At 36.4% G+C, this 23891-nt stretch overlaps 2 protein-coding genes across 7 annotated transcripts in view; one reads left to right on the top strand and one right to left on the bottom strand.

Annotated features, from left to right (window-relative positions):
* The window catches only part of Caper (RNA-binding protein 39-like protein Caper), a 43715-nt gene extending 37787 nt beyond the window's left edge, over positions 1–5928 (top strand). For all 3 annotated transcript variants that reach the window (XM_071659453.1, XM_071659452.1, XM_071659450.1), the window contains 4 exons: positions 1187–1349; positions 2407–2575; positions 4346–4530; positions 4830–5928. In XM_071659453.1, the coding sequence (XP_071515554.1) occupies positions 1187–1349; positions 2407–2575; positions 4346–4530; positions 4830–4924 (612 nt within the window). In that variant the 3' untranslated portion in view covers positions 4925–5928. The remainder of the gene's footprint in view (positions 1–1186; positions 1350–2406; positions 2576–4345; positions 4531–4829) is intronic.
* Positions 5929–8319: 2391 nt separating this feature from the next.
* On the bottom strand, positions 8320–23374 carry Tip60 (Histone acetyltransferase Tip60). 4 transcript variants are annotated; one of them, XM_071659454.1, is made up of 11 exons: positions 23263–23374; positions 21607–21685; positions 21267–21335; positions 19475–19647; positions 19096–19179; positions 15790–16038; positions 13495–13578; positions 12361–12591; positions 11983–12076; positions 10185–10347; positions 8320–8608 (listed from the first exon to the last, which is right to left on the bottom strand). In XM_071659454.1, exons 1-11 carry the CDS (start codon positions 23305–23307, stop codon positions 8392–8394), a joined length of 1488 nt encoding a protein of 495 aa, XP_071515555.1. In that variant the 5' UTR covers positions 23308–23374; the 3' UTR covers positions 8320–8391. The 4 variants fall into 4 exon arrangements, with proteins under 4 accessions (XP_071515555.1, XP_071515558.1, XP_071515556.1 ...); XM_071659457.1 differs by having other exon boundaries at positions 15790–16017; XM_071659455.1 differs by having other exon boundaries at positions 21610–21685.
* Between the last annotated feature and the right edge of the window lie 517 nt (positions 23375–23891).

Genomic DNA, 23891 nt, shown 5'->3' with positions numbered 1-23891 from the left:
TATTTCATTGGTGATCAAACAACCCAACAGTATTTATATACCAAAGTACAGAAAGGTATGCAGCACTGCCTGGAAAAAAATGGGAACCTTTGGCAGTCTCAAAGTGGCCTTCCAAGGCCAATGTGTGGTAATTTAAGATCTTGCCAAGATTTTCAAATACTTTACCCAAAATTTTAGGGCTTCCCTGTCCATAACCAGGCCCCAAAGACCTCTTGGTTTCCTCTAGCTGCTTCATATGCCCTGTATGCCACATCATTCTAGCTCAGTCTATTCCAGTCTCATCTTTCACCCTCCTGCATGTTCAGGCCTCTAGCATGCAAAATTTATTTCGCCCAATCTTTCCATCTCCAGTGTGGTCTTCACCTTCTTGTCCCCTCCACTTTTGACTCATATATCCAAATTTGTCAACCTATCCTTCCTCATTCTGATGATGTGACCAAACCATTTCAGCACACCTTCTTTAGCTCTCACAACCATATTCTTCTTATTACCACACCTCTCTCTTAACCTATCATCACTTACTCGATCACCCCTCCTTTTTCCACATATTGTCCTCAAACATATAATTTCTAACACATTCACCCTCATTTGTACATTGTCATATTGCCCATACCTTGCATGCATTCATTTTTGTTAGGACTGCCATAGTATCGAACATACTTGTCTTCATCCTCCCAGATAGTGACCTCTCTTCCACTTATTCCTCAATGCTCTCAAAACCTTCACTCACTCACTCACTTACTCATGGCTCCACATCTCTGTAATTTCCCCTCCCACATATTTAAACCAAGTCCCTTCCTCCAACTTTTCTCCATTCATATTCACCTCCTTCTAACCTGTCTCTACTGTGCTAAACCTATTAACCTTGCTTTTAGTCACATTTGCTTTTGACTTTCTCAACTTTCTCCTTTCACACAAATTTCTGCTGTTTCTCACTCAAATCTGCTACCAATGGTCAGCAAACTAAAACTTTTTCTTGGCTCCCTTCACCCACACCATACATGATGTTCAAAAAATGTTGAATTAGCATGTAAAATGTCGGAGATTTCACGTTTGAGACAGATGAGTAGAAGTATTTGGATTGTTGAAGTGAAGATATGGATATGAATGTTGATAGTTGGGTGACTGTAGTTGTGACTAATGGTCCCTTGGTAATAGTAATTTGTCAGGTTTTAAACTTTTTCAGTTCCATAATTCTGATGATGCCAAAAAGGCATTAGAACAACTGAATGGCTTTGAGCTAGCTGGTCGACCCATGAAAGTAAATCATGTTACAGAACGTTCAGAAACGCAGCAGGGATCATCGCTTCTTGATTCAGATGAAATGGAGAGGGCAGGCATTGATTTAGGTAAGTTGGGTGTTGTAAGAAAACCTTATACATGTTTGTACTTACCTACAGGGTTCTCTTTAGTCATGGTTATTAGTCTTTTTCATTCCCTAACCTTTTTAATGTCTGAAATGGGCATACCACTCCTCTGTTAAGGAAATACCCCTTGGAAAACACAGGCAATGTTGTTGTTTTAACCTATTCATCTATCTATATTTAGCTCTGCCTGTTTCCTTTTGGGAACTCCCTTAAGGGAATGGGCATGGCAAAAGTCTCCATAAGTCTCCAGTGCCACTTTTTATCCTGTAGTGCCTTATTAACAGGCCATTGGCAGAGAGCAAGTTTAGTGCAGTACTTTTGGAGGCTCCTGCTTAATATTCTTATGACAATTTGTTATAATGATTATTTTATTATTATTATTATTATTATTATTATTATTATTATTATTATTATTATTATTAGTATTACTTATTATTATTACTATTTATCCTTGCGGGTATGAGAGAAAATGTATTGCCCTCGTATCTTATAGGGGCAGGAGCTGGAAATCCTCCCTTCCTGTATTATTTCCCAAAGAAGGAACAAAGGAAAGGGCCAAATGGGGATCTTTTTTCCTTTAAGGCTACTATTTGTTCTAGATACTACCTCATTCACATGGGAAATAGTGAACAAATATGAAACAATAAAGATTACCTTCATTATTGTTTAGTATCATTAATATATTACCCCAGTACCTTTTTGTAAAAGGGAGCCTAGGCCTTAAACCTGGGATCACCAATCCAGAGTCTCTTGCAGCTCCAAGGCTGTGTTACACTCAATAATAGGGTCAGGATGGACTCCTTTGAAGTTAGAAGTTCTTTTATGAGACAGTATGTTGTTTTGTCAACTTCTATTGATACAACCGTGCGAAAGGTATAACCTCAAGCAGGCAGAATCCGATAACACTTGCAGTAATTAATGAAGATTTGGATTTCTGTATTAGATGAAGTATGTAGAATAATTTCTTGCAGTTGAGTTTGTTAAAAGAAAATTATCATAATTATGAAGTTTATAATAACATCTGAGTTGTTATTTACAGGTGCAACTGGACGTCTTCAGCTAATGGCAAAGTTGGCAGAGGGCACTGGTCTTCAGCTTCCAGCTGCAGCTGCAAATGCTCTACACATGCCAGCTCAGCCTCAGCAGCAGCCAGCACCGCCAATTGCTACTCAGTGCTTCCTTCTCTCCAATATGTTTGATCCTTCCACGTAAGTAGTTCAGTACTTATCATTGTTATGGTTTGAATTATACCTCATAATCTGTATACCTTTTTATCCTCATATCATTCATCATGAACTCTGCTCCCATTGTACTGGGAAGAAACAAGACACACACAGCCACCCAAGAATATTTTGTATGATCTGCAGTATGGAGTTGGGCCTTGCTTCTCTTGTCAGCAAGTTGGGTTGGGGAATCCTGTTAAGCAAAATAAGTTGCTCTAAAGGTGCATGTATGTACCTGGTACAACTTATGAATGGGAATGGTATTATTGATGATAAAAACATATGTTCCTTGGGAAACTGACTTGCCATCTTAAAACCCCTAAGTAGTTAAGCATGTTATGAGACTTATCTCACATAACTTGGTTACATTAGATCAGATTGATACTAGCACATGTATTTTATCAAAGATGAGTTAGATGGGTGGTAGTAGACTGGAGGTGATCATTAACGCTGTTGATGATGTCCTGATGTCTCATAGGGAGCACAAATAATATATTCTTGGCTGCTTTAGGTGTAGCCATAGTCGATGTAGCACTAGAAAGGGCTGCAAATATGTGTCCATGAAGTGTCACCAGCCACAACATTGTAGGTGAGTGCTGTAGGTATAGCTGCCATAAAAGTTTGAGCAAGGCACTGCAGGGTAGCAGCAATGAAGTATCACAAAGCTGCCATGTGGTAGGATTCTGGGCATTGGCTGTACACAAGATAGTTATGATGGAGATCGGGCCAGAACAATTTGTTTCACAGCTCTTAAATTGCGTTGCCTGATTGATGGGGACAGTGTTTCCGAGGCGCACATATTATGCAGAATACTGCGGTTACTCTTTAGAGTGTAAAGTGGATACCAGTACTTGACTTGTGAAAATAAAAGTATTATGTTTGATAATGAAATATGCATTTTCTTACAAATAGTACACTTACTTATTTAACACTTTTGGAGATTAGAAATAAGGGATGAGAGTTAAAAACATTTAAGGTAGAAAGCAAATTATGATTGTAAGTTAGGGGAAAACTCTTTCCTTATTGCAAGGCAAAAAGTGTCACCTGGATGAACAGCCATATTTAGGGGATTTGGGAGAAAGGATACTTCCCATGTATTCCCTGCGTGTCGTAGAAGGCGACTAAAAGGGGAGGGAGCAGGAGGCTGGAAATCCTCCCCTCTCTTATTTTATTTTCCAAAAGAAGGAACAGAGAAGGGGACCAAGTGAGGATTTTCCTCAAAGGCTCAGTCCTCTGTTCTTAATGCTATCCCGCTGGTGCGAGAAATGATGAATAGTGTGAAAAAAAGAGATGTTTGATATTAGTCTGTGTAATGAAATATGGTGGGAGGAAACCATTGTTATTAAAGTATGATGCATCTTCATCTTGTGTAGATACCTCAGTTGTAAAGTTGACTAGAATGAGTGATACACACCCTGTCAAATTAGGGTATAGCTAGTATGTAATGTAATGTTAATCTGTGAATGGTTTGCTTGTGACTGCTCAAATTAAGTTTAGTGAGGGTAGTTGCTAATTGCAAGTTTGTAATGTAATGTTAATCTTTGACGGCTCATGTTGAGTTCTGCTTTTTCAGGCATTTTTAATGAGTTTATTCAGTATTTAGTTAACCAAGAATGACATAACTGCTTTATTCAAATCCTTAGCTTTATGAATGATGTTGGTCCAGACCTGAAAAATGCAGATTGGATATGGCATAGTGTGTGCGTCAGTACTTAGAAATAAAGTCATTTAACCAATTTCTCTTAACTGTTTCAGAGAATCAAATCCTAATTGGGCAGATGAAATTAAAGATGATGTTTTAGAGGAGTGCAACAAGCATGGTGGTGTATTGCATATATTTGTGGATAGACAATCTTCCCAAGGTAATGTCTATGTCAAGTGCCCTACGATAGCAACAGCAGCTGCGTCTGTGAATGCTCTTCATGGACGATGGTTTGCTGGTAAGTTTAATATACATAATATCTTGTAATTACTGTTATTTTTAAGATGTGAAAATACTCACCCTCTTTTAGAATATGTAAAGTTTAAATTGAAATGCTCACATTTATATTACTCTTAAGTTTATTTTTTTATTATTCTCTGGTTTTGGTGCATTTTACATAACTAAAGTGTGGATTTATGTAAATGAGGCCTTTATTTGACTTCTTGATGCTACCCACGGGATGCAAGATAAGCAAATATGTATAAGTAAATTATTAATTGCTGTTTTGATAAGTTGAGATTTTTTTTTCTTTTACAGGTAAGATGATAACTGCTGCATATGTGCCAGTTATGAGTTACCATTCCCTTTTCCCAGAAGCCATGACAGCATCACAACTTATTTATCCTCGATGAGCCAGCGGCTAGTCTGTAATGGCATTCAGCACTACCACATTATGTTATTTCTCAACACCATGGTTATGGTGACAAAGAGTTGCCTTCCTTTACTTTGTTCATCTCATGTAGATAGAGGAATCTTTATTCCTTACATTGGTACCTGTTATGTGATCCAAGAATGGATTTTTTTTTTAATTCTTGGTACCTGTTGTGATGTTTTGACCAGAAGCATAGTATTTTCTCATGCTGGTCATGTTCTCTGCACCAAAAGAACTAGTTTTTATATTGAAAATATTAGAGTGGTTGGTTTGTTGTTGGAAATAACTTTTTAGCCAGGTAGTATTAGAATTGCCAGTTGGATTATGATGAACGTTTTGAGCAATGTAAATGGAAAATAGAGCTTCAGAGTATGAACTCAAATGAACAGTTTAGTTCAAATATGGATGTACATATGAGTTAGAAATGGGGTAAGTTTCTTTACCCATAATATAGCAATTTCTCAGTCCAAGTTATAGTCTTTGTAAATAAACTGTAAAAGTATATTTACTTATTTTGTAAATTTTATGAAGTATCATTTTTTTTCTGTAATATTGATAAATTTTGAAGGGAGGGATGAGATGTTAGACATAGTTTGATAATGTTGTAGAGACTCAGAACCAGAACTTTCAGAAACCTTGTTTTCAAGATAGCATCACTCAGATGGTCCAAATGGCATATCAGGCAGCATCAATTCACTGTTGATCAGGTACTGTATCAAGTGGAAAGTGAGCTCCTTTGTAACTGTGCAAGAGATTTCCCAGATGTTCTGTCATAAGGCCAATAGTTAATATGAATTTATTTTTTCAAGTGAAGATATTGTACAATGTTGGTAGATAAGGATTTCTGTGGAGCATAATGCACAGTTTGATGTGAGAAAGGAATGCTTGTTCTGATTGTATATATGTGTATAGAATGGGTGTATATGAATCCCTGCATTCTCAAGTCATTTTGTGCTTGTATAAATAAATATTTATAAGCAAAAAGGATTTCCTTGCAAATTGATTTTTCATACTAATAGTAGAAGTTAGTTGATCCATCTGTCATCATTATATATATTACAAAAGATCATATGGAGGATCGGATGCATACATCCTTAGGTTACATCGTGTAAAGTGGAACAAGAACTTCCATGCCAATACAAATGTTTCTTTCTTTTTCAATTTACACACTTAATTGATAAAAAATCTTCAGATCACCTAAAAATCACTTCTGCATTTATATAAATATGAATATTTTTATATTTTGGTGATAGGGTTCACTCTGCTTGTATGAATAAGTACTTTTAAGCAAAACAACTTTTTCTAATACTCGTGTTTTTAAATATTTCAGAAGCAGAACTAGTTTCAGTATTTCAGAAACTATAACTAATTTTGACAAAAAATTGTGCAAGTGGTTTCAGTTAATTATGGGCATGTTTAAAGACATATTTGTGTCATGTTTTTATGGATTGGGCAAAATTGTATGCATGTTCAGTAGTTGCCATAGATGGTTACTAAGAGGGGTGAGAGCAGGAGGCTGGAAATCCTTCCCTCCTTCATTACTTTTCAGAAGGAACAGAGGAAAGAGCAAAATGAGGATCTCTTTTCCTCAAAGGCTCTGTCTTCTGTTTTTGACACTAACCTCATTCACATGGGAAAAGTTAGCAAGAGTAAGAGTGATATATATATGGTAGAGGATGTGATATATGGTAGAGGATGTGAGGATCAGGTGTTTGCTTTGAAGAATGTGCATGAGAAATTCTTAAAAAACTGATGGATTTGTATGACATTTATGGATCTGGAGAAGGTATATGACGGGGTTGATAGAGATGCTTTGTGGAAGGTCTTATGAATGTATGGCATGTAATGTAAGCTAATAGAAGCTGTTAGGTTTTCTCAAGGGTGTAAGGTGTTTGTGTACAAGTAGGAAGAGAGGAGAGTGATTGGTTCACTGTGAAGATGGGTCTGCAGCAAGAGTGTATGATGTTACCATGGTGGTTTAATTTGTTAATGGATGGGGTGGAGGGAAGTAAATACAAGAGTTTTGGAGAGGGATGGGTATGCAATTTGATGGGGATGATGATATAGCACTGGTGACTGATTCAAGTGAGAAACTGCTGAAGTTGGTGACAGAGTTTGGAAAAGTGTGTGAAAGGAAAAAGTTGAGTAAATGTGAATAAAAGCAAGGTTGTTAGGTCCAGCAGGGTTGAGGGACAAGTTATTTGGGATGTAAGTTTGAATGGAGAAAAATTGGAGGAAGTGAAGTGTTTTAGATATCTGGGAATGGACTTGGCAGCAAATGGAACCATGGAAGCTGAAGTGAGTAATAGGTTCAGGGAGGGGGTGAAGGTTCTGGAAGTGATGGAGAATGTGTGGAAAAGGAGAATTTTATCTTGTAGAGCAAAAATACGTATGTTTGAAGGAACAGTGGTTTCAAGAATATATGGTTGTGAGGCATGGGCTATAGATAGGGTTGTACTGAGGAGGGCAAATATGTTGGAAATGAAATCTTTGAGGACAATATGTGGTGTGAGGTGGTTTGATCAAGTAAGTAATGTATGGGTAAGAGAGATCTGTGGTAATAAAAAGTGTGGTTGAGAGAGCAGAAAAGGGTGTGTTGAAATGGTTTGGACATAAGGAACAAATGGGTGTGGAAAGGTTGACGAAGAGGACATAGCTGTCAGAAGGAGGGAACAAGAAGCAGGAGACCAAATTAGAGGTAGAAGGAAAGATTTAAAATGATTTTGTGCAATTGGGGCCTGAATATGCAGGAGGGTGAAAGGCGTGCACATAATGGAGTGGATTGGAATGATGTGGTATACTGCAGTCAACGTCCTGTCAGTGGGCTGAACCAGGGCATGTGAAATGTCTGGGGAAAACTTGGAAAGGTCTGTGGGGCCTGGAAGGGGAGGTGTGGTTTCAGTGCATTACACATGACAGCTGGTGCTACTTTGCTGACACATGAGGTGGCAATGCTGTTTCCTGTGAGGTGGGGTGGCACCGGGAGAGGAGGAAGGCAAGCAAGTATGAATATGTACATATGTATGTGTTGATATGTATATGTATGTGCATGTATGTATATATGAGTGGATAGGTCTTTCTTCGTCTGTTTCCTGGTACCACCTAGCTGACGCGGGAAATGGTGATCAAATTTGTACGTAGGTCTTGCTGGACTCTACCTCCTTGAGAGTATGCCATAAGTGAATAGTCACTTTTTTGGCAATGCATTATCATAGGTCTATAGTGTCATCAAAAAATACCTCTGCAAAGGAGTCAAAATTTCCCTGCTACTGAAAGTTGCACAGCCTTAGGCTGCAGAGGCCTTTAGAAAGAATTCCTGGATAACACCAGGACTCTTTCACAGAAATCAGTTTTTGGGTAATTACAAACAAAATATATATATATAAATATATATTATACATAAATACATATATACACAACATATCAGATCGTAAACATAGTTCTTTCCTACCACTTGCCTCTCTTCGCCCAATCTTTTGGTGTCCAGTGCAAGTATTTAGAATCGATTCTGATTTTTCTCTTTTCCATGATTTTTTTATGACTATCAACCAAGTCTTTGTTTAATGTAAGAATATACTGTCCTCGGTAATAGTTAATTAATTCTAGGTTGGTAAGTGTTGATATAACATCTTCTTTTTTTATGCTTGTTTGTTCACAGATTTCACTGAAAAGACAATATATGAAGGTCACTCAATTAATCCAACAAAACAATCCTGTTTCACTTTAACTGATACCATCCTTACTTTGAAAATTATTTATCAATTTAATATCATTTCATTTAATAAAAAACTAAAACTGTAATAACAACTTGTAAAATTTAACTACATGATTGCAATAATGAAAACAGTTGTGTTAAAACATAACACTTGTACAGATAACCATGTTCCTGCATGTACAGTTTTCATCATGACAGATAAGAATAGAATATTCCCAAGTATCAACATATTTTATATGAAATATGTAATGAAGCATAAGTTATGGTAAATTAATATTTGCAGTGCTGACAACCTCACATACCATTCACAATATGCCTATGTCTTTTACACTACAGAACTTTGGAACAACTATGACATCAAAAACACCGATATTTGCCCTCACAGACAGTTCCATCTCTTTCCACACACTCCTCAGTACACACTCAACCTTTGAACCACCTACCTACCCTATGGTTCACCTCCCACAGTTCCATCTAACATGTGAATCCCAAGTATTTAAAACATCTTACTTCCTCCAGGTTTGATCCTTTCACTCACACTCAAAGCAACCTCTCTCTCTCTCTCCCTCCCCTCCCCTTCCTTGATTTTATTCACACAAACTCTCAACTTCCTCCTTTCACACTCGCCCAAACTCACATACCAACTAATGTAGTTTCCTTTATCTCCCCATCCATGAACTGGTTAAACAGCCATGATATCACAAACTCTTGAAATGACCCATGTTCACCTGGAACCATTCATTCTCCTCTCTTCTTACTTACATCCATGCCTTGTTCTCTTAAAAGAAACTCCTCTTTTTCTAGTAGCCTTCCTTTCACACACTGGATTCACAGTATCTTCACTGATGCTATTATATGCTTTTTCCAAATCCTTAAATGCCACACGCAAATCCTTCTCGTAAGTGTTTCTTCAAAGCAAACATCCTGATTCCAACTATTTAACCACTCCAGAGGCCACACTGCTCCCCATCTTTGCATGCCAACGCCCTCTCAATCACCAATCATACAACTTACCTGGTATAACCAACAAAAATATACTAATGTAATTTGAATATTCCCTTTTGTCCTTGCCTTTATCCATTGGAACTATAATGGCATTTCACCAGTCCTCCAGCACCTTAACTGAGCCAAGTATACAATGAAAATCCTGACTAACCAGTAACCCCCCTTTCATGAGATATTCAACTGCAATACCAGTCACTCTGCCACACTCCATCTTTTACAAAGCTATCACCACTTGTTCTCTTTAAACTTAACTCTTTGCCATGATTCTTGCTTCAAATTGTTCTACATCTCAACATTCCACATTTGCCATCTGTCAAACATTCAAAAGTCTTTTAAAATATTTGCACCATCTCTTCTTCACCTATAATTCAGTCTTGGCTATCCATTAATTTTATTAACTTTCAGGATACCTGTATTATTGTTAACATCTATAATCTTTAAAGATAAATACTATATGCAGTGCAATATATACATCAGTTGATGTAACATTTACAATCAACATTCAGTGACATTAACTTACTTGATTGTCATTTGTGGCTTCTCTTGTCCCTCTTGAGGTTTCAGTGATATTAGTATCTCAAGGATGGTTTGTTTCCAGTAAGATCGGTAGGACAACAGCCCTAAGTCACTTAGTGGTTTCTCAGGTGACCCAGTCTTGCCTTCAAATTTTGACAATTCATAACCTGCAGGAAAAAATATGAAATTTTATTTTACTATAATAGTCACCATTAAGATGAAGGTGCATACACATCTTCAACCCATGCCTACAAAGATTCAGTGAAACACAAACTTCCATACTAATATGTGTTTCTTACACAAATACCATTCATCCATTATCATTTCATTCTCTGTGAAGCAGAATAAATCAGGTAAATACAGACTTTACATCATCATCCACAGACTGTTTTACATTTTCTGGATTAGCAATTTTCTTGCAAGCTCCATCAACATTTCTGCTATAAAATGGTTTGTATTTATGGTTTCAGTACTGATCCTAATTTGCTCCTGTTTTATTCATTCATCTGATCTAGTTATATTTCTTGGAGTACTGTCTGTTATTACAGTCATTTCTCCAAATTCAACGTCCTATTGCTTCTATTTCTCCCTTTTCCCAAATCGTAACATCTTTTTTTTTGTTTTCCCTTATAAACTTCTGCGCCCACTATTTTTCTGTATATATCTTTATCATTTTCGATGCTCCTCTCTATTTCTCTTGATATTTTTCTTTGACTATGTAAGAGGATGTGGGGTTCAGATCAAACGTAGAATCATCCAAAGTACTGTAAAATTTGAGAAAACAAAGGATGGCATAAAGAGTGGCTAAGACTGATTCATTCAGCAAAAGGTGGAAAAGGTGAAATACAACTGTACATGAAGGATTTATGGGGAAAATAGATGAAACATGAAAAGTTTTAGGGGATAAAGATTTTTGTGGCTAAGATGGTACTCAAGCTAAGAGACTCAACATCCATAGGGCAAGCAACTGCCGATTTTGTTTTTACGAACAATGTCCCTGGAGAGGAAATGATCATAAAGATTATAGTAAGAGGTTTGAACACAGAAGATGAAAGGCATCCTTGGACAGCTGGGCTTCAAAATGATAATCTGGAGAGGAAGTAAGCAGCTGATGTTCAAATGAGGGGATGATGGATTTGAGAATACAATTATTCCAGAAAGGGATGGAGAAAGAGCAAGGTCTAGGGAACAGTGTCAGTAGAAGTAGGTTGGGTATCATTTGCTTGAGGGTAGGCAAGGGGAGCGCACTGGGAACTGTTTACCCTACTCAGCTGGTGTTGATTAAAGAACGATATGCCTTGAAGAAATACTTAGAAAAGAGCTAGAAAGAGTCTCTAGTGATGCAATGGTCATGCAGAACATATTATAGATGATGAACTGGTCTGGATAATAAAAATGTATTGTAGGATATCTGAAAGATTAAAAACGGATAGACACAGGATCTGATATGGAGCAAGACACATCTTGTATCTGAAGGTGGTAGTGTGGAAATTGTGGTCATATAAAACAACTCAGTGTGCAAAGTGAAAAAGTATGAACCATTCTTATTAAGAGTGGAAGTCCAGACCACCTCAACTGGCCCTTGGCTCTGTGTATCTATGTAATTCTTCCACCCTTGCCCATACACGCACACATCTTAAAAATGACAAATGAATAATAAACATATCAACAAAAGAAATCCCTAACACTGTAATGAGTATATCAAAGCTGGTAACCCAAAGGATACATTATGGGATTTTTTGTGAAAACTATTACAATCTTACAAAGAATGATACTTGGAATAAAAAACATAAGGAACTTACTAAACTCAATAAGCAACTTTCCGTAACCCTTCCGCTGGTAAGGAGGCAGAGTCAAGATACAAGCCACATTATAGTCCTCAGATGACTCTTTTTCCTGTAAATTGAATTACAAAAGTTTGGGTACAGAGGTAGAATGGTAGAAGTTGAGCTTGCAGGATGATAATTTACTCGATGTAGGTACAATCCTAATGACTGTCATATCAGAGTCCCAAAGCACACTAACCCATTTCACTAATGGGTATAATGGGGAGGACAGCATCAGAGAAGTGTTATTTTCCAAGCCTTTTAGTTAAAATTATCCAGAAGTAATATAACACATATTATTACATATACAAACTATTCCAGCTTAAATATAAGATAGCACAAGACACTTTTTACCTTAGAGAAGTATCCCACTATGTGATATCCCCGATTATCATATTCAGTCATGACGTAGAAGAGAAATGGGTCAGTGTCGTAGTACAATGTCTTGTGATCTAAGAAGAGTTTTGCTAGAAGGCACAAATTTTGGGCATACAATTTGTTTTTTCGCCCGTCAAGCTCAAAAAATGATATAGAACCCTTCCGATATATCTCATTGCCTGGTGGATGTTTGAAGGGGCATTTTTGCTGAAAATAAAAAGAACCAATAAATAGAATAACTATAAGATTTGCACTAAAATGATGCTGGTAAACTATAATATCTACATTTCAAGATTTGTAAAATGCAACTGAAACGCAGAAGAAACAGAATTTTGGAAAGTTTTAACTCACTACTGTAGAGGGTGCATAAGAGACTGAATATATTAGTAATAGCTTTGACTATACATTTACAGTAATACTTCCCTAAGAGAAAAATGTAAAATGAACTATTGGTTCATTCCACTGATATCATGCTGACCTCAGAACAGTACATCACTTAACTCATTCCATCTCATGCACACACCCTCCATCATGTTCAGGCCTATAGCATCCAAATCTTTTTCTCTCCCTTTTCCATGAACCCTGGTATTATCTCCAAGTACAGCTGTTCACAAGATGCAAAAAAGACTTACGAACTATGTCATGGATAACCTTCAAATAAAAGACAAACTCGTAAAGCCCAAAAATGAAAGTTAAGTCACATTAGACTAATATTAAGCAACTGTTGGGAGGTCCAAATAGTACCAGCAAACAAGTGTAAGTGAAAGATGATGAGAGAATATCAAATTTCACTGCTCTGCTCTGAGACATCACAGTATTGGAAAGGTTGCTGTATGGCTGCTAAGTTCTGTACATAAGCATCTGCTAGCTTCATAAGATACTGATGATCAAAGGTTGGTTGAATTGTCATGAATAAACCTAATTATGAGGGGTAAAACAGTATTTTAACTCCTTACTAAGCCAGCATTGCCTTAGGTGTTCCTAGAACTTTGTTTGCAGATGATAATATATTCATAAATAAAAAATTTCAACTTCCTTACTTTTACCATTACATATTCATGTTAGGTAAAACTGATAAACCAACAAAAAATCAACATTACTGTTACTTACAAGGTGTCTTTCTAAACACTTCCGACTCTTCCGGTACTTCAAACAGAATTCACAGATGTACACACAGTCCAGGTTTGTTATTTCCTGTTTAGGTGCAAAAAAAAAAAAAAAAAATCATTCAAATAACTATATTACACAACTGGAGTAACATATCAAACTAGTGTAACATGAGTCATTATATATGAGTAAAAGGTGATCTTTGCATAAGCCCAAAAAAGAAATGAGAGATGCAAGACTTATCAAATCATGCTATTATGAACATATGTGTATTTTTGATTGGCCCAAAAACTGTAAAACAAAAAAATTCTGATATAATTTTTTTTTTCATACATACTTGCCATTTCCTGCATCAGCAAGGTGGCATCAAGAACAGATGACTGAGCATTAGAAGCAAAAGTCCCTACTTGGCCCCCTACTCTGTTCCTTTCTTTTGGAAAAGTAAAACTGTTACACAAGGTCTAATTATTGTTCACAAGAAGTTTGGTATAAATCCAAAATTATTAAGGGGTCGCTGAAGTTTATCCTCATGACCAGCCACAAATTGGGAAGTTAGGGTATACATTTCATAAATATCACATCAGAATGGACTGAAAAGGAGAATTCAAAGCTGATGAAATATTATTGAATACTGCAATGAAGCTGACATATTACAATACATAACAGTGCATAAGACATTTGAGCACAATAAGCAGAACAACAAAAAGCCAATAAATGATCAGAAGCTTGATAACTTGATAACTGGTTCTTGCAACAGTGCTTTTTCAAAGTCCACTTTGGAGGTGTAGCCATTGCCTTTCAGTGTAGGTCACTTCATACTTTGTAATGTTTGAACTGAAAACATGCTCTAGAGCAGTGCCACTCTCCACGGTCACTGATGACATAAGGATCCCCTGAGAACCTTCCACATTTCAAAAACTGTGTTTAATAACCAGATTGCTGGGTCCTTTGATGGGAAGGTCTCTGATGCCCACACACCATCAAACAAAAATGGATGGAAAATGATTCTCTGATTATTCCATGATGAATGACCTTAGGGTATTCTTGACACCTTTGTTGATGAAGGGAATGACAAGTTCCTGACCAAGGCATGCTTTGTGTTGTCACTCATTTGAAATCTATAGAGGCCCAGCCTTATTAGGTCTTTTGAGGTATACCATTGCTGTTTTTCATCACATGGTGTAACAAGTGTTGTTTTTGTCAAATCACAGCAATGATGTCAAGTTGTTCAGCAAGGCTCTAATGGCCACTAAAGGAGTTACACTCCAAAACCCAACATATACAAGGGACATGAACAAACTTACACTGGTGATTCCATGTATTTCTTGGCTTGTCAGTGTCATCTGATGGGAATTTTTTTTAGTAGATATATGGCCCTGACCATCCACAAATCACGAAGAAAGGCTCCTGGTGCTCTAAACATCACAGTTCTGAACTGAAGAGCTCCCCCTTTACCAACTTAGGAAGATGTCTTATAAGGAAAGCAACTCATTGTGGTCCTCTCTTGGATGAGAATAGGAAAAAAATTTCCTTGTAGAAAGGCAATCACTTAATTTTGAAAAACTTTCCATTTGATACTTGTAATGACAGGCACACTTCCTCATCAACCTATCCAGGCACAAATTAACACCATGTCCACATGTAGCTAATGGGCTTGAAATCTAAGATATCCATCACGAATCATTTTAGTCTCCCCACCCCACAGGAAACAGCACCGCTGCCCCCATACGCACGCGAGGTAGCACTAGGAAAAGACAACAAAGGCCACAATCATTCACACTCATTCTCAAGCTGTCATGTATAATGCACCGAAACTACATCTCCCTTTCCACATCCAGGCCCCACAAAACTTTCCATGGTTTACCCCAGATGCTTCACATGCCCTGGTTTAATCAACTGGAGGCACGTCGACCCTGGTATACCACACCGTCCCAATTCACTCTATTTCTTGCACGCCTTTCACCCTCCTGCATGTTCAAGTCCCGATCACTCAAAATCTTTTTCACTCCATCCTTCTACCTCCAATTTGGTTTCCCACTTCTCTTCGTTCCCTCCACCTCTGACACATATATCAGTTGCTGTATGTAGATGATATGATTACATGGCTCTGGTGACAGACTCCAAAGAGATGCTCCAGATGCCAATGACAGAATATGGGTGTGCTGTGAGAGGAGAAAGTGGAGAAAATGTGAACAAAAGTACTGTAAAGAGGTACAGCATGGAGATGGAAGAGCATGGGGTGAATGTAAGCTTGAATGGGTAGAACAAAGAGGAAGTAATACAAGTCATATGAGTTACCTGTGGGTAAGGAGAGAAATACCAAGGCTTTATCCGATATTTTCCTAGTTCAATCATCTTCATGTTCTTGATGCGTGTGATGGAATGGTCATCAGAATGTGTTGCTAGAGAACCAGTTTGTCTTGGAATGGTCTGTTGTGGAGTTACTGGAGGTATCTCAATGTCACCCAAACCCCCAATAGATCCTCCAATAGAGCTTCCAATGGATACTCTACGACCTTCTTCCTCCTGCGTGGGTGGAGACTTGCTCTAGAAAATTATATGGAATAAATATATTGCATAATCATAATCAGTCTGATATGGGTTACATGCAGGTCTCACACTGAGTTACAAGATTTCAAAAATCTGTGAGGCCATAACATCTATAATAGAATGATAAAAAGTTTCTTAATCTAAAACGTTAAGAGATATATATATCTTTCTTCAAGAAATTTTTTCCTGACTTATTATTTTTCATACCTGACTACTGTTCCCCGCATTAGTAGGTAGCGCCACAATTAGACAAAGAAAGGGTGCAATCCCTCACATGCATTGTTTAACTTTCATGTGAAATGCACTGAAATCACAGCTCCCTTTCCACAGATCTTACCAAGGTTTACCCTGGCTGCTTCAAAAACCCAGGCTCAGTCCACTGGCAGCAAGTCAACCCCTATATACCACATAGTTCCAGTGCATTCTATCTGTGCACGCCTGTCTCCCTGCAGCATGTTTAGGCCCCAATCACTCAAAATCTTTATCAGTCCATTCTTCCATCTCTAGTTTGGTTTCCCCTCTTCTCCTAGTTCCCTACACTTATGACATATACATTCTCTTTATCAATCTCTCCTCATTAACTCTATATGTCTAATTATTTCAGCACACCCTTCTCAACTCTTTTAAACACACTTTTTTTATTTCGACACCTCTCTGTGCTAGACTTGCCCTCCGCCAGTGGCCTTTTAAGGGTGAGGCACTAAAGGCTAAGAAGCAGCACTGGAGTTCACAAGTTATGGAGACTATACTGACGTGGCCACCCCCTTGAGGGAGTTCCAGAATGGAGCAGGCATCAGAGATACAGATATGCAGATCATCAAAACACCAATTACAAGATATTACTGGCTTAAAGTGATTGGTCTTTAGCTTGTTGACGTTAAAACAACAAGAGATGACACAAATATAGCTCTCCATCAAGTATGTAGCTTCTCACATTTAAAGCAAAATTGTGGATGCAGATTCTTCCTGAATATTTCAGTTTCTGATTGTCTTTATATCTGGGTGTTAAAGAGCACAATAGCAATGCTCAAAACATTTGCCAAATTGTCTACATTTTTCAGGGGCTATCACAACTGCGAAGCAGTTTCCTAGTGCTTACACTGTAAATATTAATACTTATCAAAAGATAATCATCTAACTATACCATGCTGCTCCTGGCACTGCCAAGTTTCTTTACTGCGCAGGGGGGAACAAACAGTGGTGCTGCAAGTGGAAGCTGATTTCTGAACAAACAGTGGTGCTGAAAATGGAAGCTGATTTCTATGTGGTAAGAAGGTAACTGGATGCAACTGCATACCCCTACAGGTATTTACCATTTATCATTATCGAGAGGCAGGGGTGGAGGAAACTGTGTTAGCTCTACAAAGCTTTTCCAACTAATCAACACCACTAATTTATAACCTCCCTTCCCATGCTTATAATTAAACATGTTTAAGTTTCAAAGATTATACTTAAAATAAAAACATGAACAGTCTCTGCAATCCTTGGGTCACACAACCATCCTCACGAAATCTAGTGAAATCAATCTTCATGATAACTATGAAGTTAATAGAATACATTTCATCTTGATATCTCTAAAATAAAAGTTTTCATCACTTTACTTAGAACAGTGTGGATGGGTTTTTGATGGAATCTCTCTACATTCAAGCCAGATTCTGTGAAGGTTTAATGAGTTGTTGACTTTTTAACTTGTCTGGCTGGACTGACTGGCAGGTTGTGGGAAGACAGTTAATGAGAGACCTCAACTTCTTCAGGCAGTTGTGCTTTCAATATCAAGATTAAGTTGTCCTGACTTGACATGACTTAATTTTTCATTCTTTGAACTTTGTCAAGCAATAAATGACATCCAAATGCATGATTGATCTCCATCATCGATCCTCAGCTCACTAAATGATATGAGTAACCTCAAAAATTCTGGACACATTCCATCATGAATTGCCCAAACTAGTAATGAAAAACAGACAGACTTATAAACATATATACAACTCTGCAGCTCAGCTTCATCTCACTTGTAATAGTTCTCTCCATGAGAATCATCTCTGCAGAATTCAAGACATGAACTGCCGGCCTAATGATAGATTATAACAACACTAACAGACGACAAAAGCCTGATAACAAGTAACATAAAACATTCAAAAGACAAACCAAGTGTGATGAATACATCCTTAGATTTTCCACCCACTCTGAATAAGATAAATTATCATAAATCATCAAAGCTGAAAGGAGGAACTCATGCTGTAATTTTACACAAATATGAAAAAAAAAATTTTATTCACATTAATGAAAACACTTACAGTCAACATGAAAGTAGTTAAGCCTAACAGCTGGGATATAATTCATTAAAGCTACAGACAAATACTAACAAAAACTGTCACAATATATATATATATATATATATATATATATATATATATATATATGCCTATGTCTATGTGAACTAATGAAACAAGTACAGCTGTAAAAATGAGCAAGTACAGAGCAATGGTAAAGGATAAGAAGCCTATCAAGTCATGAGGTTGTACCTGAATATGATGGTAAAAGTAAAAGGAAGAGTAACTGCAAAATGATGTTCCCCTGACATATATGATATCAACTGTAAAAAAAAGTATGTGCATGATGGAAAATGTGCTTGAAAGAATATATGGAGAAGATTCTGCATTACCTACAGGGATTCAAATGTAGGAAACAGTTTACAGGATGGAGTTTCATGGATAGGCACATAAATGTTTGTGACTGGTATATGCAATTGCATTCAGCATTCAACATCCAAACATCAGCATTACAAAAGAGATAGATATATGTGCTCCTTGTCATGATGTATATTTTACTATCAAGAAGATTTACTGATTACAAGACTTTTCTTTAGGATGCTACCAAATGATGCAACCAGGCACATACAGGTGGGAGGAAAAAGTCTGTTATTTAAATTAGGCTTTAATGCTGTCTGCATAATAAACACTTTAAGGTGAAATACAATGCTGTCTGCATAATAAACACTTTAAGGTGAAATACAATGAAGGAACTGCTCTTCCTGGCTTATGACTTGGTTCTTACCTCAGTATGGTCCAACTTCCTCTTTCTGTTCTTCTGCTGTTTTTGCTGCAAGGCAGCTAACACTGAAGGGCCAGTGATTGGGTCCTGAACCATGGCAGAGAATTCACCTATTTAGTATATCATTTAAACACATAATGACAACAGCAACAGACTGCTTAATTTCACTGTAACACCAGCATGCACTTGTCTTACTGCATACACAAAATGTATTGAAATTATATTACAAAAACTATATACATATATATATATATATATTTTATTCTTAACTTTTCCTACTGTGTTACATTAAGAATTCTAAGACATCATTTAAAAATACATAAATAACAACAATATAAGCAGCAAAAGTATACATGCATGCAAAGTATAAACTTGTTCTCACATGTGAGGGTGGCAGTCCTGGTGAAGAGGGACGTGAATTGGTTGTTCCAGTCAGAGTTTTCTTAGGTGTATTAAGGCCTGTTGTAGCTGCAGAGGCCAAATCCCTACGGGGATACTGAATCTTCCGTAAGTCAAGTCGATCTTCTTCAACCCACTCATCCAGACGTTTGTTGTCTGTTAGCAAAATACCTATTATTAAGAATATCCTTTGCACTGTATGAACTAATAATAATAATGTAATTCATTCCTTGGAAGTTTAAAAAAGATTAACATTTATATAGCAGAAATAGGCCCACAACAAGACTACCAAACATTGTACTACTAAGAAATTTCAAAAGATCACAGGGGATAAGGAAGTTTTTTCTTTTTTGATGTTTTATATCTTTTAGCATAATTCTGAATTAATCAACGAGATCAATTCCTTTATCCTCTTTTTTTTTCTTTTGAGGGGGAATGCTAAAAGAAACCAAGCTTAGGACTAAATGGGTTAAACTGGAAATAATTACGAAAGGTAAACTTTTATTGTAGCTATACACAAAATTACCCCTTTTGTCTTCAGAAAATTAGAAGGAACAATCTAAGAGTCAACCATTCCTTTCTGCAACAGCAGGGTACGAATCACTTCATTCAAAAAAAATCTGCTTTTGGGCAATTATAAAAGTGTCTGAAACTCTAAGTCATATGAACTATATTGTCTATGGCCCCTGCTTCAATGAACAAATTTCCTGGCATAAAAAATCAAAATATAATAATACAAGGTCAAAAACAAGGGGACCAGTCTACAAAGCAATCCTGAGCAGGAATATCAATCGACCCCTTCCCACTATGTGCAACAAACACCTTTAACTATGTGACAGCCCAAATAACTGTCAGATGAACCTGCTTTAACAGTTAATTCTTGAAAAAGAAAAAAATACCAGTTGTTTGATTCTAATTAAGAGGGTTAAAAAAGACCTGCATGTGTAGCCCAAAATGCATCACTCTAAATAAAAATTTTTTATTACCTGCCTATAATACTTCTCAAGATTTTTCACATCCTATGATGAATTTGCATACTACAGTAAACGTCTGCTGTTATTTTTTCCAATCTAGACTTATGATTGATGCATTTCTCTATGTAAAACTTCCAAATTGGTTACAACAAATTTTTGTTGTTAAATTTGCTTATCTAAAATCATGCAGAAAAAAGTTGAGATGACTGATCATCACCACAAGTGGTAGATAATGTCAGTGTTGTCTCACACCCTCTAAAAATAAAAAAATCAATTTACAATTCATGTCATGGTAAAACCATGAATCATACTGGATACCTATCTGTCTAGAAACATATAACCTGAATGCACTGCACCAGAATGAGCAGGTAAACGACAACCGTGGTGAAATACCTCATGTCAGCTCATCTTTGCACTGTGATGCCAAAGGCCTGATAAAGTTACCATATGGTTGTTCAGTTCCTCTACAAAAACATCTGTCAGCCTCATAATATTTATGATCGTCAATCCTCACAGTTACACCATATTTTGCGAATAAAAAACTGTCTCGATCTTTCACCAAATAAATATTCTCTCATGTTCTTAAGTGAAAAGATTCTTACGTATAGATGGCAAGAATACACTTCTAAAAAATGTAGAGATGTGGATGTCCGCAGGAGGCTCTAATTCAGCTACAATGGTTTACAACAGGAAAATACATAAAAGGGAAAGCTAAAAAATGAAGAAAAATTCCAAATACAGTACTCATTTACTGTGGGACATGTCTTAGAAAAATATACATTATAATGCAATTATACTTACAATCAATATAATGAACATAGAAAAGTTTCTTGCTCTCTGTGTCCTTAATGCTGATAATCTCTGCCAAAGCTGTAAAACAGAAACTAAATTATAAAATACTAAAAATAATCTAAAAAAAATTATTTTCATGTTATAGTCAAGTATACATCATTTATATGCAATATATATAACAAGAGATAGCACATATAGAAATATGAAATGCTATGCTAAAACAATTTTTCAGAATTATGCAACACATATATGCCATGAGAATCACTTTATGCATATCAATTATTTGCCAAGAAAATTATATCACAATATATATACAAAAACAAACAAAAACAGATAAGGGTGGTAATACTACTTGAATATCCTGACTTACGCCAGTCTTCACCATTGTTCATAAGTACTGGCAGTCGACACCCTTCTGTGACATTGGACTGGGGAAAAGCACAAAATTTTGTAAAATGTCATTACTCTAATAAGGATTTCCCATGTAATTCAAATACCTAAATACGTAGATAAATACAACATAAAATTACAATTCAAATATGTATATCTAAATCAGATCAACTATTTCTGCATCTAACCAAGAGCAAAAAACTTTTATATTAGCTTTGCAAGAACACACAATGAAAAAAACAGAGCAAAGAAGCACATCTCATAATAAAAAGTAAAAGGGATTATAGATAAATGACAAGACTTCATACACTTGTGCGTGGGAAAGGTATATACTTCACCAGGATGTGCTACAAAGTCAAATGCCAAAAGCATTAATTCTGAACACTGTAACAATTCTCAAAGTGGTGCTTAAGTGTTCATAATCATACAGCTCTGACAATCATTGATATATTCTACAGAAGAAAGCAAGCATATAATTCTAGCAAAATATATTTTGTTGTTTACATTATTTTCAATTAAGCATTCTCATTTTTGGTAAAAATTTATCTTTCCTCTGATTTTTTTTCTCAATAAAGATACATCACAACCTTAAATTTGTGTAAATATTTAGAAATTGGGCAATTTTTCCCCCCTTTTTTCTGATTATCAAAGGTGTGGAGCCTTTAGTTTTTAATGCAGTTCATATAGTAAAAAATGGCCTACTTTATGAACTTTTACTTCAGGATGGTAGGAGCCAGAGCCTCTAAAAGTGAACTTCATTTGTAATATGTCACATAATTTCATATAATAGGGTGTTCTTTTTACATATGTTACTATTGTATTCGTTTTTCAATGTTTTTATATAATGGTTATTTTCTCAGCCAGTCAGCAGCACCCAAATGAGGCTTAGGTTGATTGGTTTGACTATCTTAAGCAAGAATTCTAGATGACAGTGGGAATGACTGCTCTCATGATCCTAGAGGACTTTATGTGATCCAAAAAGATTCGTTTTTCCCATCACAATTGATTTGTAGGTATCTTGATACTTGCATAAACCTTCCTGCTACAGGGAAAGTTATTAAGTTAAACGATTTGGTAAAATCATGTTGAATTATCATTAATCTTTGAAATGTATTACATTCAAACACACTTCCCTACTCTTCACAGCCCTCCCCACTTTGTAGTATAAATGGGAATCGTTACCTGGGATGGATTTTATAGTTTCTATGTGAGGATCACTCTATCCCATTAAAATCTTCATTTCTAGTTTTAAATCAACTGCCCTGCAAAAATACTTCTCGTAAAAATCGAAGCATATAGTTGGGGAACTGTAATAAATAATTACCATCATATCTATAAACTTGACATGCCTAACTGATCTAACCTAACCTAGACGTGCCCCTGAACTATAATTTTACATGTTTTACAGTACTATTCCATTGTTTTAAACGATGACCAATTACTGCAGATTCCAAAACCGCGCCTAACTGCCATTCGTTTGACATTTCTGTCATTAATTGAAGCGCAGCCTTAAATACACTTCCATCATATAATTCTTTCCTTTTAGGAAATGTAACAGGAGATATGATTCTTGCTCCTCTGTAGTTAAATATTACGGTGTGTTATTTCAACTCACAATGGGATCTAATATAGCAGAATTTGAGTCTTCTGACATTTTCATGGGGATAAACAAAACTTGTAGTGAACCGATACTACAACACCACCCGGCACCAGCTGTGTGGCTCCGTATCCCCTTCTGGCCCCAGGGGTTACCAGTACCACCTTAAAGATAAAAACCCACCCACCAAAAAAATAAGACATATTTTTGTTATAAAAATCGATCAAGGTTGTTTAGATACTCTAAACCAAACTTTGCTGTAAAATATTTAAACAATAAGGCTGATTTGGACACCAAGGCGGACATGTACACTTGCAGATGCTTAGGATAAATTGTCATGGAACTGTAAATGCCAATAGTATACGAATGTTTTTAAAAAAATCTATGCGATAGTAAGGTTATAACTGTGCAAAACAAGTATTCATACATTGTCTGTGTTTTGGGTATATATCATTTGCTTGTAAGGCACGAAGATGCACTTTTATGGTAGATAAGTTCGTTACAAGGAAGCAATGTGTTCTATTATACTTGACAGTAATCTAAACTGCTAAAATTCTTATAATGAATCACTCTGTACTTGACTATATAAATAACAATGATATCTACTACTTTACACGAACCGCTTAAAACCATTACAAAAAAAAAAA

This window comes from Panulirus ornatus, chromosome 68 (assembly GCF_036320965.1).
Source record: "Panulirus ornatus isolate Po-2019 chromosome 68, ASM3632096v1, whole genome shotgun sequence".
In the NCBI taxonomy this organism is placed as follows: Eukaryota; Metazoa; Arthropoda; class Malacostraca; order Decapoda; family Palinuridae; genus Panulirus; species Panulirus ornatus.
The sequence above is the reverse complement of the archived record's forward strand: the minus strand, read 5'-3'. Positions and strand labels throughout refer to the sequence as shown.

Excerpts from the sequence above, each read along its gene's own strand:
- Tip60 (XM_071659454.1), bottom strand. The coding sequence starts at position 23,307 with ATGAAAATGTCAGAAGACTCAAATTCTGCTATATTAGATCCCATT. Across the intron at positions 13,579-15,789 it reads ATTTCTCTCCTTACCCACAG|GAAATAACAAACCTGGACTG; the intron begins GTAACTCATATG and ends GCACCTAAACAG. Across the intron at positions 8,609-10,184 it reads AAGCCACAAATGACAATCAA|TGAAATCTGTGAACAAACAA; the intron begins GTAAGTTAATGT and ends TTGTCTTTTCAG.